The following is a 14,538-nucleotide window of genomic DNA, read 5'->3' on the forward strand; positions in this document are numbered from 1 at the left end:
GGGTAAAGTTTTATTTTAGTACAAAAGCACCGAAGTAACAACCTGATTGAAAAGCATTATTTAGTATTTATTTAACAGGAGACTTTCACATGATTTAACATTAAAGCAAATCAATTATCCTTCCTCTCAGTTCGTTATCTCCCTCCCTCAGCCTCATTGCAGCGGGCGCAATCCCTAGACTGAGACCGACAGGGAGGAGACCGTTCATCATCACCATACTTATCTTCAGCAACAACTTAGATTTATTTTGTATCTCTCATGTAGTAAAATTTCCCGAGGCACTTCACAGAGGTGTGGTCAGATCAAACTGGACACCGAGTCGAAGGAGCGATTAGGACAGATGACCAAAAGCTTGATCAAAGAGCTGGGTTTTAAAGAGCAGCGAGAGGTAGAGAGGCGGAGAGGTTTAGGGAGGAAGATAACAAACTGAGAGCTTGTGGCCCAGGCATCTGAAGGCACAGCCACCAATGGTAGGGTGAAGCGAGTGGGGGATGCTCAAGAGGCCAGAATTGGAGGAGCGCAGCGATCTCGAAGGCTTGTAGGGCTGGAGGAGGTTACAGAGGTAGGGAGAAGCGAGGCCATGGAGGGATTTGAAGACAAGGATGAGAATTTTAAAATCGAGTTGTCAAACCAGGAGCCAATGTAGGTCAGCGAGCACAGGGGTGATGGGTGAACAGAACTTGGTGTGAGAACATGAGCTTATCCAAAACTCGACTGCCCGTGTCCTAACTCGCACCAAGTCCCGTTCACCCATCACCCTTGTGCACGATGACCTACATTGGCTCCCGGTTAAGCAACACCTCGATTTCAAAATTCTCATCCTTGTTTCCAAATCCCTCCATGGCCTCGCCCCTCCCTATCTCTGTAATCTCCTCCAGCCCCACAACCACCCCCCCCCCCCCCGAGATATCTGCGCTCCTCTAATTCTGCCCTCTTGAGCATCCCTGATTATAATCGCTCAACTATTGGTGGCCGTGCCTTCTGTTGCCTGGGCCCTAGGCTCTGGAATTCCCTCCCTAAACCTGTCCGTCTCGCTACCTCTCTCTCCTCCTTTAAGACGCTCTTTAAAACCTACCTCTTTGCCAAGCTTTTGGTCATCCACCCTAATTTATCCTTATGTGGCTCGATGTCAAATTTTTTGTCCTATAAGCGCTTTGGGATGTTTTACTATGTTAAAGGCGCTATATAAATACAAGTAGTTGTTGAGTCAAGATACGGGCAGCAGAGTTTTGGAAGAGCTGAGGCTTGCGGAGGGTAGGGGATGGGAGGCCGGCCGAGAGAGCTTTGGAATAATCGAGTCTGGAGGTAACAGAGGCTTGGATCAGAGTTTCAGTGGCATTGTCAAAGTGGGCGAACTTACGGTGGTGGAAATAAATGGTCTTTGAGTTTCCCCAGGACACTATCTGTCCCGCAGCTGCCCTCTGGGGGTGTTGGAGAATAGTTTTGCTCGATTCACCCTCATAATTCCACCCCGCCAAAGGCAACAGCGCCCCTCCTCCTCCCCATGGCTGAACTCAAACTCACGGTGGGGGGGAAATATCAGGATTGCATGCGCACTCTGCCAATGTGGGGCGCACACTGCCGGTGTGGGGCGCACACCGTCGGTGTGGGGCGCACACCGCCGGTGTGGGGCGCACACCGCCGGTGTGGGGCGCACACCGCCGGTGTGGGGGGCGCCCGGCCGATGTGGGGGGCGCCCTTGCCGATGTGTGGGGCGCACACCTGCCGATGTGGGGCGCACACCTGCCGATGTGGGGCGCACACCTGCCGATGTGGGGCGCACACCTGCCGATGTGGGGCGCACACCTGCCGATGTGGGGCGCACACCTGCCGATGTGGGGCGCACACCTGCCGATGTGGGGCGCACACCTGCCGATGTGGGGCGCACACCTGCCGATGTGGGGCGCACACCTGCCGATGTGGGGCGCACACCTGCCGATGTGGGGCGCACACCTGCCGATGTGGGGCGCACACCTGCCGATGTGGGGCGCACACCTGCCGATGTGGGGCGCACACCTGCCGATGTGGGGCGCACACCTGCCGATGTGGGGCGCACACCTGCCGATGTGGGGCGCACACCTGCCGATGTGGGGCGCACACCTGCCGATGTGGGGCGCACACTGCCGATGTGGGGCGCACACTGCCGATGTGGGGCGCACACTGCCGATGTGGGGCGCACACTGCCGATGTGGGGCGCACACTGCCGATGTGGGGCGCACACCTGCCGATGTGGGGCGCACACCGCCGATGTGGGGCGCACACCGCCGATGTGGGGCGCACACCGCCGATGTGGGGCGCACACCGCCGATGTGGGGCGCACACCGCCGATGTGGGGCGCACACCGCCGATGTGGGGCGCACACCGCCGATGTGGGGCGCACACCGCCGATGTGGGGCGCACACCGCCGATGTGGGGCGCACACCGCCGATGTGGGGCGCACACCGCCGATGTGGGGCGCACACCGCCGATGTGGGGCGCACACCGCCGATGTGGGGCGCACACCGCCGATGTGGGGCGCACACCGCCGATGTGGGGCGCACACCGCCGATGTGGGGCGCACACTGCCGATGTGGGGTGCACACTGCCGATGTGGGGGACACACTCCATCCCACCCCAGGTTAAAATGTGATCGGGTGACTCCCCTCATGGCCCAGTGGGGCAGTGTCCCAAAGAGAGCAGCAAGATCCCAGCTTCAGTCGTGGTGTGGGCGGAGTTAGGGGATTAACGCCGGGCCAGAGCGGGACAAACTGCAATTAATCTCAGTGCCACCTCCTTGTTACGCGAGAAAAAGGGACAATCAGAGAATAGTTACAGCACGGAGGAGGCCATTCGGCCCGTCGAGCCCGTGCTGTCTCTCTGCAAGAGCACTTCAGCTAGCCCCACTCCCCTGCTCTTTCCCCGTAGCCCTGCAAATGTTTATCTTTCAGGTACTTATCCAACTCCCTCTTGAAAGCCGTGACTGAATCTGCCTCCACCACCCTTTCAGGCAGAGCATTCCAGATCCTAACCACTCGCTGCATAAAAAAGTTTTTCCTCATGTTGCCTTTGGTTCTTCTGCCAATTACCTTGAATCTGTGTTCTCTGGTTCTCAGCCCCTCTGCCAGTTTCTCTCTATCTACTCTGTCTAGACCTCTCATAATTTTGAACACCTCTATCAAATCTCCTCTCAACCTTCTCTGCTCCAAGGAGAACAACCCCAGCTTCTCCAGTCTATCCACATAACTGAAGACCCTCATTCCTGGAATCATTCTTGTAAATCTTTTCTGCTCCCTCCGTAAGGCCTTCACATCTTTCCTAAAGTGCGTTGCCCAGAATTGGACACAATACTCCAGTTGAGGCCGAACCAGTGTTTTATATAAAGGTTCATCATAATTTCCTTGCTTTTGTACTCTGTGTCTCTATTTATGAAGCCCAGGATCCCGTAAGCTTTTTTAATTGCTTTCTCAACCTGCCCTGCCACCTTCAACGATTTGTGCACATATACCCCCAGGTCGCTCTGTTCATGTACCCACTTTAGGATTGTACCCTTTAGTTTATATTTCCTCTCCTCATTCTTTCTACCAAAATGTATCTCTTCACACTTTTCTGCATTAAATTTCATCTGCCACGTGTCCACCCATTCCACCAGCCTATGTCCTCTTGAAGTCTATCACTATCCCCCTCGCTGTTCACTATACAATTAAACTACACTAACAATTAAACAACAAAATAACTAATTTCAACCCAGACAGTGCTGTACTTTTGTAAAATTCGGGATTTATTGGCAAAAGAACCAGGGGGGAGATGAGGAGAATTTTTTTTTGCGCAGGGATTTGTGATGATCTGGAATGCGCTGCCTGAAAGGGTGGTGGAAGCAGATTCAATAGTAACTCTCAAAAGGGAATTGGATAAATAGTTGAAGGGGAAATATTTGCAGGGCTACGGGGTATGATTCTATGACGGACACCGTTTGGCAGCAATGATACCCCCCCCACTCCCCCAATCGGGCCCAACATTCACTATATGGAGGGTCCCGCTCCCCTTGCACTGTCCCGTCGAGCACGCCAAGATCAGGAACAGCACAGACAGGACGCAGAGTAAGACTGCCCCTACACCCAAGGTCATTAAACTGCTGCTCCTGCGCTGTTAATTCTCTTTACTAAAAAGTGTTTGTCTCCATAAAGTCTGAACACATCAGGGGTTCCACGTTGCCAGGCTTTAAGCAGTCAAGCGCGTAACTGATAAACATGAATCACCCTTCCCCTAAACCCACCCCGCACCCCCCGCCCCACCTCCACTCCGAGGTTTCCCTACCCTTCACCTGAAGGGGGGCTGAACCTTCCTGGGGTACATGATCGTGATCGTGGGCCTGATTCACGTGCGAGTGGAAACAGAGGAACGTCAGCAAGGTAGTTGGACATGGCCTTGAAAGGGGGTGTCTGAGAGCTGATCCTATCAGTGTATCAGATCGTAAACCGCACGCAGCGGGTAAAACCCGCAATATTATTCCAAACTGGGTCACTGGGCGGCGAGTGACTGGGAGATCACGTGACCGAGCGGAGAACTCTCGCGCTGCCGGTTTAACCCCTCAAGTACCTGAGACCCCATAATCCAAGGAAGACTGCAAATTAAATAGGGCATAAAAATAAAAATAAAAATACCCATGAAACCCTGAAAGGAGAAGGAGCTGTCAGGGGATAAACGGCCCGCTCAATTCACCACTGAGGATTCGAAATATGCTCAATTTGAAAATAAAACGGACATTCAAAGGGTTAATATGCCCAGGAGGATTAAAACAAATAAGACTAGCTGTCACCATGGTGAGAAAGGCCCCTTCACAGCAGCAATGAGCAGGCTTCGGGCCTTCTGTCACCATGGTGAGAAATGCCCCGTCACAGCAGCAATGAGAAGGCTTCGGGCCTTCTGTCGCCATGGTGATAAAGGCCCCATCACAGCAGCAATGTGCAGGCTTCGGGCCTTCTGCTGCCATGGTGATAAAGGCCCCGTCACAGCAGCAATGGGCAGGCTTCGGGCCTTCTGCCGCCATGGTGATAAAGGCCCCGTCACAGCGGCAATGAGCAAGCTTCGGGCCTTCTGCCGCCATGGTGATAAAGGCCCCGTCACAGCGGCAATGAGCAGGCTTTGGGCCTTCTGTCGCCATGGTGAGAAAGGCCCCTTCACAGCAGCAATGGGCAGGCTTCGGGCCTTCTGTCGCCATGGAGATAAAGGCCCCTTCACAGCGGCAATTGGCCGGCTTCATGCCTTCAGTTCCTGGCATTGAGCTCGATCCGCTTTCCAGGATACACATACAGCATAACCACGCCGCTCGGGTTGATGGTGACGGTGAACTTGGTGTTGAACTCCAGGTTGTGCAGGACCTGCTCTGTGTACACGTCCTGCGCCTAAATACAGAAGAAACAAAAAAGAGAGACAGATCATGTCAGGGCAGCACCCTCTCACAAACTGGACATTCCGCTTCAGACTGGTCATTAGGTCCGTGATGGTGGAAAAATGTTTTAGAAATAGAAACAAAGAAATAACTTGTATTTCTATAGCAAGATCTTTCAAGACCTAAGGCATCCCAAAGTGCTTTACAGCCAATGAAGTGTAGTCACTGTTGTAATGTTGGAGATGCTTTGCAGACAATTTGTGCACAGCAAGCTCCCACAAACAGCAATGTGATAATAACCAGAGAACCTGTTTTAGTGATGTTGATAAATATTGGCCAGGACACTGGGGAGAACTTCCGTGCTCTTCTTCGAATAGTCCCACAGGATCTTCTACATCCACATGAGAGCACGGACGGACCCTCAGTTTAACATCTCATCTGAAAGACGGGCACCTCTGACAGTGCAGCAGTCCCTCAGCACTGCACTGAGAGTGTCAGCCTGCATTATGGGGCTGAAGTCTCTGGAGTGGGACTTGAACCCATGACCTTCTGACTCAGAGGCGAGAGTGCTGCCCACTGAGCCACGGCTAACACCCATGTCCGGAGCCTGGGCTTCCCGACATGTCAACGGCGTCTATTTTGACTTTTCGTTGCCGGCCTATTCCGTCGGTGAAGACACCGCCTGTGATCGAGGCCTCGAGATCGGGCCGAGGTGCTGCCAACATGATAAATCGTGGGGTTGCGATCGCGGAGGGGGGAGGCGGGGTTTGGGCGACAGCGGCCCAGATTATTTTTTGTGGGCGCCGGAGGTATGCTCCTTTTTAAAAACTTGTTCGCGGGATGTAGACGTAGCTGACAAGGCCAGCGTTTATTGCCCATCCCTAATTGCCCTTGAGAAGGTGGTGGTGAGCCGCCTTCTTGAACCGCTGCAGTCCGTGTGGTGAAGGTGCTCCCACAGTGCTGTTAGGGAGGGAGTTCCAGGATTTTGGCCCAGCGACGATGAAGGATCGGTGATATATTTCCAAGTCAGGATGGTGTGTGACTCGGAGGGGAACTTGGAGGTGGTGGTGTTCCCATGCGCCTACTGCCCTTGTCCTTCTAGGTGGTAGAGGTCGCAGGTTTGGGAGGTGCTGCCGAAGAAGCCTTGGTGAGTTGCTGCAGTGCATCTTGTAGATGGTACACACTGCAGCCACGGTACGCCGGTGGTGGAGGGAGTGAATGTTTAAGGTGGTGGATGGGGAGCCAATCAAGCGGGCTGCTTTGTCCTGGATGGTGTCGAGCTTCTTGAGTGTTGTTGGAGCTGCACTCATCCAGGCAAGTGGAGAGTATTCCATCACACTCCTTACTTGTGCCTTGTAGGTGGTGGAAAGGCTTTGGGGAGTCAGGAGGTGAGACACTTGCCGCAGAATACCCAGCCTCTGACCTGCTCTTGTTGCCACAGTATTTATGTGGCTGGTCCAGTTAAGTTTCTGGTCAATGGTAACCTCTCCAGGATGTTGATGGTGGGGGATTCGGCGGTGGTAATGCCATTGAATGTCAAGGGGAGGTGGTTAGACACTCTCTTGTTGGAGATGGTCATTGCCTGGCACTAGTGTGGCGGAAATGTTACCTGCCACTTATCAGCCCAAGCCTGAACTTCGTCAAGGTGCTGTTGCATGCGGGCATGGACTGCTTCATTATCTGAGGAGTTGCGAATGGCACTGAACACTGTGCAGTCATCAGCAAACATCCCCATTTCTGACCTTATATTGGAGGGAAGCTCATTGATGAAGCAGCTGAAGATGATTGGGCCTAGGACGCTGCCTTGAGGAACTCCTGCAGCGATGTCCTGGGGCTGAGATGATTGGCCTCCAACCACCACAACCATCTTCCTTTGTTCTAGGTATGACTCCAGCCAGTGCAGCGTTTTCCCCCTGATTCCCATTGACTTCAGTTTTACTAGGGCTCCTTGATGCCACACTCGGTCAAATGCTGCCTTGATGTCAAAGGCGTCACTCTCCCCTCACCTCTGGAATTCAGCTCTTTTATCCATGTTTGGACCAAGGCTGTAATGAGGTCGGGAGCAGAGTGGTCTTGGCGGAACCCAAACTGGGTATCAGTGAGCAGGTTATTGGTGAGTAAGTGCCGCTTGATAACACTGTCGACGACACCTTCCCGCTCACTAAAATAATTTGACACTTGCCTCTGGCCGGGCTTCCCATAGACATGGGACTGGTTGGAGTGAGCACAGTGCAGCCTCCCATTAGTTCCGACCTTAAATGGCAATCGGGGTCCTATTTACATCACAGGCGGCGCTGTGGACACCCGGTGGAAGTCCCCTTTTAAAATGGCAGCGGCCGCATCGCTGGTGTTAACGGGCAGGTGAGGCCACCGACCCCATTTTGTGGCCATTACTCCCCCACATCCCCCCCTCCCGTTAATGCTGGGCGAAGGCAGTGAAAATCCGACTCCAGTGAGTAGCTGAGCTGTATGGACCTGGAAGGACCCGGGTTTCTCATCCGATTTCCAGCATTCGCAGCATTCTGCTTTTGTTATATTTATGGCCCCCGGTTCTGGTCTCCCCTCCAAGCGGAAACATCTTCTCTGCAACAACACAAATACAAAAGCAAAATAGAGCGGGTGCTGGAAATCTGAAATCTGGAACAGAAAATGCTGGAAACACTCAGCAAGTCAGGCAGCATCTGTGGAGAGAGAAACAGAGTTAACGTTTCAGGTCGATGACCTCAGTCCCACTCCAGAGACTTCAGCACATAAAGCTAGGCTGACAGTCCCAGTGCGGTGCTGAGGGAGTGCTGCACTGTCGGAGGTGCCGCCTTTCGGATGAGACTTTAAACCGAGGCCCCGTCTGCGCTCTCGGGTGGACGTAAAAAATCCCGTGGCACTACTTCGAAGAAGAGCAGGGGAGTTCTCCCCGCTGTTCTGGCCAATATTTATCCCTCAACCAACATAAAAAAAAACAGATTATCTGGTCATTATCACATTGCTGTTTGTGGGACCTTGCTGTGCGCAAATTGGCTGCCGCGTTTCCCACATTACAACAGTGACTACACTTCAAAAAGTACTTCATTGGTTGTAAAGCGCTTTGAGACGTCCGGTGGTTGTGAAAGTCGCCAAATAAATGCAAGTCTTTCATTCTTTCATCACTAGACAGAAAGTACTAGGCAAATTAATGGGTCTAAAGGTGGACAAGTCCAGGCCTGGACCCGATGGCCTGCATCCTAGAGTCTTAAAAGAGCTGACTGCAGAGATAGTGGATGCATTGGTTGTAATCTACCAAAATTCCCTGGATTCTGGAGAGGTCCCAGCAGACTGGAAAACCGCAAATGTAACGCCCCTATTTAAGAAAGGAGGGAGACAGAAAGCAGGCAACTATCGACCAGTTAGCCTAACATCTGTCATTGGGAAAATGCTGGAGTCCATCATTAAGGAAGTGGTAGCAGGACATTTAGAAAATCATAATATAGTCAAGCAGAGTCAGCATGGTTTTATGAAAGGGAAATCATGTTTGACAAATTTGCTGGAGTTTTTTGAAGGTATAACGAGCAGGGTGAATAAAGGGGAACTGTGTATTTAGATTTCCAGAAGGCATTCGATAAGGTGCCACATAAAAGGTTACTGCACAAGATAAGAGCTCACGGGGTTGGGGGTAATATATTAGCATGGATAGAGGATTGGCTAACTAACAGAAAACCGAGAGTCGGGATAAATGGGTCATTTTCAGGTTGGCAAACTGTAACTAATGGGGTACCACAGGGATCCGTGCTGGGGCCTCAGCTATTTACAATCTACATTAATGACTTGGATGAAGGGACTGAGTGTAATGTAGCCAAATTTGCTGATGATACAAAGATAGGTGGGAAAGCAAATTGTGTGGAGGAAGCAAAAAATCTCCAAAGGGTTATAGATAGGCTAAGTGAGTGGGCAACAATCTGGCAGATGGAGTTTAATGTGGGAAAATGCGAGATTATCCACTTTGGTAGGAAAATTAAAAAAGCAAATTATTATTTAAATGGGGAGAGTTTACAAAATGCTGAGGTACAGAGGGATCTGGGGGTCCTTGTACATGAATCACAAAAAGTTAGCATGCAGGTACAGCAAGTAATTAGGAAGGTAAATGGAATATTGGCCTTTATTGCAAGGGGGATGGAGTATAAAAGTAGGGAAGTCCTGTTACAACTGTACAGGGCGTTGGTGAGACCACACCTGGAGTACTGCGTACAGTTTTGGTCTCCTTATTTAAGGAGGGTTATACTTGCATTGGAGGCAGTTCAGAGAAGGTACACGAGGTTGATTCCGGAGATGAAGGGGTTGTCTTATGAAGAAAGGTTGAGCAGGTTGGGCCTATACTCATTGGAGTTTAGAAGAATGAGAGGGGATCTCATTGGAACATATACGATTCTGAAGGGGCTCGACAGGGTAGATGCAGAGAGGATGTTTCCCCTCGTGGGGGAATCTAGAACTAGGGGGCATAATTTCAGAATAAGGGGGCACCCTTTTAAATCGGAAATAAGGAGGAATTTCTTCTCTCAGAGGGCCGTGAATCTTTGGAATTCTCTTCCCCAGAGAGCTGTGGAGGCTGGGTCACTGAATATATTTAAGGTGGAGATAGACAGGTTTTTGAACGATAAGGGAGTCGAGGGTTATGGGGAGCAGGCAGGGAAGTGGAGTTGAGGCCAAGATCAGATCAGCCATGATCTTATTGAATGGCCGAAGCAGGCTCGAGGGGCCGAATGACCTACTCCTGCTCCTACGTCTGATGTTCTCTACATCTACCCTCTCAAACCCCTTCATAATTTTAAAGACCTCTATCAGGTCGCCCCTCGGCCTTCTCTTTTCCAGAGAAAAGAGCCCCAGTCTGTTCAGTCTTTCCTGAGAGTATCATCCTTGTGAATCTGTTTTGCACCTTCTCCAGTGCCTCCATATCCTGCGCAAACTACACAAAGGAACCCGTACTCACCGAAAACACCCCAGGGGCGGTGATGTTGAGCTGGCTGAGGGACGTGGTGTAGTGGTAAGGCATGTCTGTACGCTGACTGAAGAAAACGAGAGCCATGGTCGCTGAGGAGAGTTCTCGCATCCAGACTTCAATATTGTTTTGACCCTGGGGGTGGGGGCAGGAAAAATAACATCGACATTGAAAACATATCTCAACTTGCTTGAAAAATAACTTTGTGTTAATGGTGCCCGCTATTATTAATGTGCAAAGTGGCCAGCAAATTTGGGGGATTAAGAGATACAGCGTGTGTTGCGAATCTCCAGAACTTGCTGGTCGATTTACACCGCTCCCTTAGCCTCCCCGTTATTTTAATAACTTGCTGTCAGTGAAGTCCCGATTTCTAACGAGTGACAAACCAATCGATCTCTTTGTTCTATGCCCTCTTTCAAATTGATTGTTCCGTTCCAGCCGGGGTCCCGACTCCCAACCACGGTTGCTAAGCAAGACCAGGCCCATGACCCCTGCCACTCACCACGAGCACCCCCCCCCCCCCCCAACCAAGTCTCTGCCACTATTGGGAACCAGGCCCATGACCCCTGACCCCTGATGCTCACCACGAGCACCCCACCGCCCCCCCCCCCCCCCCCAACCAAGTCTCTGCCACTATTGGGAACCAGGGCCGGGACCATGAGCTCCACTGTCACTGGTAACCAAACTGAGAGTGCACCAGACACACGCGTGCCACAACCAATTCTAGCCCCTCTAATCTAGTCCCAACGGAGAAAAGTTAACCCATCAGAGACTCAAAATCAACCTGTGACCTTTCAGTCCACATGGCTGAATGGTGCCCCAGGCCTTTAGCCCCTCAGCCACCAGGAGAACTGCAATCCCACATTCCTTTGCTCTTTTTACGTATGTTGGCACTGGGCCCAATCCCCCCTCGAAGCCCCTCGTCTCCCGGCTGTTCCCTTCTACCTGTTGCTCACCTTCAGTAACCTGCGGCCCTGCAGCCCCAACGGATCCTGGTTAATCCTGATCAGCAGCTTGTTCTGTAGGATGGACGAGGCCTTGCTGGAGATAGTCCGCAGGTCATTAGACATGAAGAGGGGAGCAGCTAGAATGGCCCATAGAGCCATCTGAGACTTAGACTGCTCATAGCTCAGACCAAAGTCCCCAATAATTAACTGGAGAGAGAAAATCAAAGAGCGTGAGAGGGATGGAGACAACTCAGTGCTGAGACTGACTGCAGAACAAATATAACAGTTATATTGCATTTATATAGCGCCTTTACATAAGAAGTAGAGCAGGAGTAGGCCATACGGCCCCTCGGGCCTGCTCCGCCATTCAATAGGATCATGGCTGATCCGAACCTAGACTCACGTCCACTTCCCTGCCCGCTCCCCGTAACCCCTAATTCCCTTATCAGCTAGGAAACTGTCTATCTCTGTTTTAAATGTATTTAATGTCACAGCTTCCACAGCTCTCTGAGGTAGCAAATTCCATAGATTTACTACCCTCTGAGTGAAGAAGTTTCTCCTCATCTCAATTTTGATGTTTCAAGGTGCTTCACAGGAGCGATTATCAGACAAAATTTGACACCGAGCCACATAAGAAGATATTAGGACAGGCGACCAAAAGCTTGGTCAGAGATAGATTTTAAGGAGCGTCTTAAAGGAGGAGAGACAGAGGTAGAGAGGCGGAGAGGTTTAGGGAGGGAATTCCAGAGCCCAGGCAGCTGAAGGCACGGCCGCCAATGATGGGTCAATTAAAACAGGGGATGCGCAAGAGGCGGAATTGGAGGAGCGCAGAGATCTCGGAGGGTCGGAGGCAATGTTCCCTCTAATTTCCTTTTCGCGCGGGGTCCGTTTAAATTTGCTGTGCGCGGTATCTTCCAGTGGCCACAGCTTGCGAGCGGCCTGCGCGGGACCTCCCAAGTGATGTGCGGCCGCGCGCCTTAGGGGGCAGCATTGGTTGTAGGGCTGGAGGAGGTTACAGAGATAGGGAGGGGCGAGGCAATGATTTGAAAACAAGGATGAGAATTCAAGGCATTGCCGGACCGGGAGCCACTATAGGTCAGCGAGCACAGGGGTGATGGGTGAACGGGACTTGGTGCGAGTCAGGATACAGGCAGGCGAGTTTTAAGAACATAACAAGTAAGAGCAGGAGTAGGCCACACGGCCCCTCGAGCCTGCTCCACCATTCAATAAGATCATGGCTGATCATTGACCTCAACTCCACTTTCCTGTCCGATCCCCAAATCCCTTGATTCCCCTAGAGTCCAAAAATCTATCGATCTCAGCCTTGAATATACTCAAAGACTGAGTATCCACAGCCCTCTGGGGCAGAGAATTCCAAAGATTCACCACCTCTGAGTGAAGAAATTCCTCCTCATCTCGGTCTTAAATGGCCGACCCCTTATCCTGAGATTGTGACCCCTGGTTCTAGACTCTCCAGCCAGGGGAAACAACCTCTCAGCATCTACCCTGTCAATCCCACTCAGAATCTTGTGTGTTTCAATGAGACCACCTCTCATTCTTCTAAACTCCAGGGAGTATCGGCCCATTCTACACAATCTCTCATCATAGGACAGCCCTCTCATCCCAGGAATCAATCCAGTGAACCTTCGTTGCACTGCCTCTAAGGCAAGTATATCCTTCCTTAGATAAGGAGACCAAAACTGTGCCCAGTACTCCAGGTGTGGTCTCACCAAAGCCCTGTACAATTGTAGTAAGACTTCCTTACTCTTGTGCTCCAACACCCTTGCAATAAAGGCCAACATGCCATTTCCCTTCCTAATTGCTTGCTGTACCTGCATGCTAACTCTCTGCGTTTCCTCTACGAGGACACCTAAATCTCTCTGAACACCAACATTTGAAAGTTTCTCACCATTTAAAACATATTCTGGTTTTCTATTCTTCCTAACAAAGTGAATAAGCTCACATTTCCCTACATTATACTCCATCTGCCACCTTACTGTCCACTCACTTAGTTTATCTAAATTCCTTTGCAGATTCTGTGAGCTGGATTTTGATACTGGAGGCGGGACTACAACTTTTGGGGTTGTAGTCCCGCCTCCATCGAATTGTGGCCAATCCACGCAATTTTCACTTGATTGACCTTGTGGAGCCGCCCAGCGGGCTCAGCAGGCCAATTAAGGGCCACCCGGCAACAGGTGACGTCACAGATTGACATTTCATCTGTCAAGAGCTTTTGACAGATGAAATATCAGCGTTTGACAGTCCTTTGAAGCTGTCAAACACTGACAATCTGTACACTAAGTTAATTCCTTCCTCTCAGGCTGATTTAGAGATCTCTCCAGAACAGAAAGCTGAATGCTGCAACTTTTGACAGCTCGCGGCCATTCTGCTTTCTGTGCCGGTGAGTGAGGGGCTCCTGAGACCTGAAGGAAGGAAGGCTGTAAAGGTAAGTAAAGGTAATTAAACTTCTTTAAACACTTTACACACACCAAAGACACTTACCTCTGCAGTCATGCACCCATCACCCACCTGAACACTGGACATCTTGAACCCTCCAAGCCCTTCAGCCCGATGGTCCGCCTCAATAACTTGGCGTGGTTTGGAGCCATCGGGAATCCCACACTTCAGGGCTAAAACTAGGGATTAGGCCAAAAACTGCCCGTTAACTACCTGTTAACAGGCAGTTAATTGGCACTAATCCCCTTCCCGCCTCAGGGAGGCGGCTCCCAGCACAGGTCAGGTACCCGCCTCCTGGGAAACGGGCATGGAGGCGGGAAGGGTTTGTGCCCCCCGATTCTGCAATTTTCCCCCACTCTCGCCTCCAAACCCGCCTCCACGGGGCTTGGAAATTCGAGGCCTTTGTGTTCTCCTCACAGCTTACTGTCCCACCGAGCTTTGTAATGAGCGCAAGTTTACATAGTGGAAGCTAAGAGGCCGGCCAGGAGAGCCTCGCAATAGCCGGGTCTGGAGGTAACAGAGGCACGGGTGAGGGTTTCAGCCGCAGATGAGCTGAGGCAGAGGCGGAGTCGGGTGATGTTACAGCGGTGGACGGAGGTGGGCCTGGTGATGGAGAGACTATGGGGTCGGAAGCTCAGCTCAGGTTTCAGCCTCAGATAGTGACCAGGGAAAGGGATGGAGTCGGTGTCTAGGGAACGGAGTTTGTGGCATGTCCGAAGAGACACTAAATGCTCGAGATTTTGCTGTGCGATGCTGGGATAAGAACACTCAATGCATTAATCCAATCGGTTAACGCCTCC

The 14,538-nt window shown here is 51.4% G+C and overlaps 2 protein-coding genes across 3 annotated transcripts in view; both read right to left on the reverse strand.

The window, feature by feature from the left end:
* Positions 1-950: 950 nt before the first annotated feature.
* LOC147098773 (uncharacterized) lies at positions 951-2,607 on the reverse strand. Its single transcript, XM_085969454.1, has 2 exons — positions 1,723-2,607; positions 951-1,558 (listed from the first exon to the last, which is right to left on the reverse strand). Exons 1-2 carry the CDS (start codon positions 2,605-2,607, stop codon positions 1,400-1,402), a joined length of 1,044 nt encoding a protein of 347 aa, XP_085825580.1. The 3' UTR covers positions 951-1,399.
* A 2,636-nt stretch (positions 2,608-5,243) lies between these two features.
* Positions 5,244-14,538, reverse strand: part of naga (N-acetylgalactosaminidase, alpha) — a 120,644-nt gene continuing 111,349 nt past the window's right edge. For both annotated transcript variants that reach the window (XM_085969452.1, XM_085969453.1), the window contains 3 exons: positions 11,291-11,488; positions 10,326-10,469; positions 5,244-5,381 (listed from right to left, as the gene is read on the reverse strand). In XM_085969452.1, coding sequence (XP_085825578.1) covers positions 5,244-5,381; positions 10,326-10,469; positions 11,291-11,488 — 480 coding nt within the window. The remainder of the gene's footprint in view (positions 5,382-10,325; positions 10,470-11,290; positions 11,489-14,538) is intronic.

The sequence above is a fragment of the Somniosus microcephalus genome, chromosome 28, assembly GCF_052327205.1.
Source record: "Somniosus microcephalus isolate GS21.2 chromosome 28, FLI_Smic_1.0, whole genome shotgun sequence".
Classification (NCBI taxonomy): Eukaryota; Metazoa; Chordata; class Chondrichthyes; order Squaliformes; family Somniosidae; genus Somniosus; species Somniosus microcephalus.

Bases quoted from the DNA above. Each gene is read 5' to 3' on its own strand.
- LOC147098773 (XM_085969454.1), bottom strand. From the start codon at position 2,607: ATGGAGTGTGTCCCCCACATCGGCAGTGTGCACCCCACATCGGCAGTG. The intron at 1,559-1,722 runs GTGTGCGCCCCA...CCACATTGGCAG, and splicing joins TGTGCGCCCCACATCGGCAG to AGTGCGCATGCAATCCTGAT.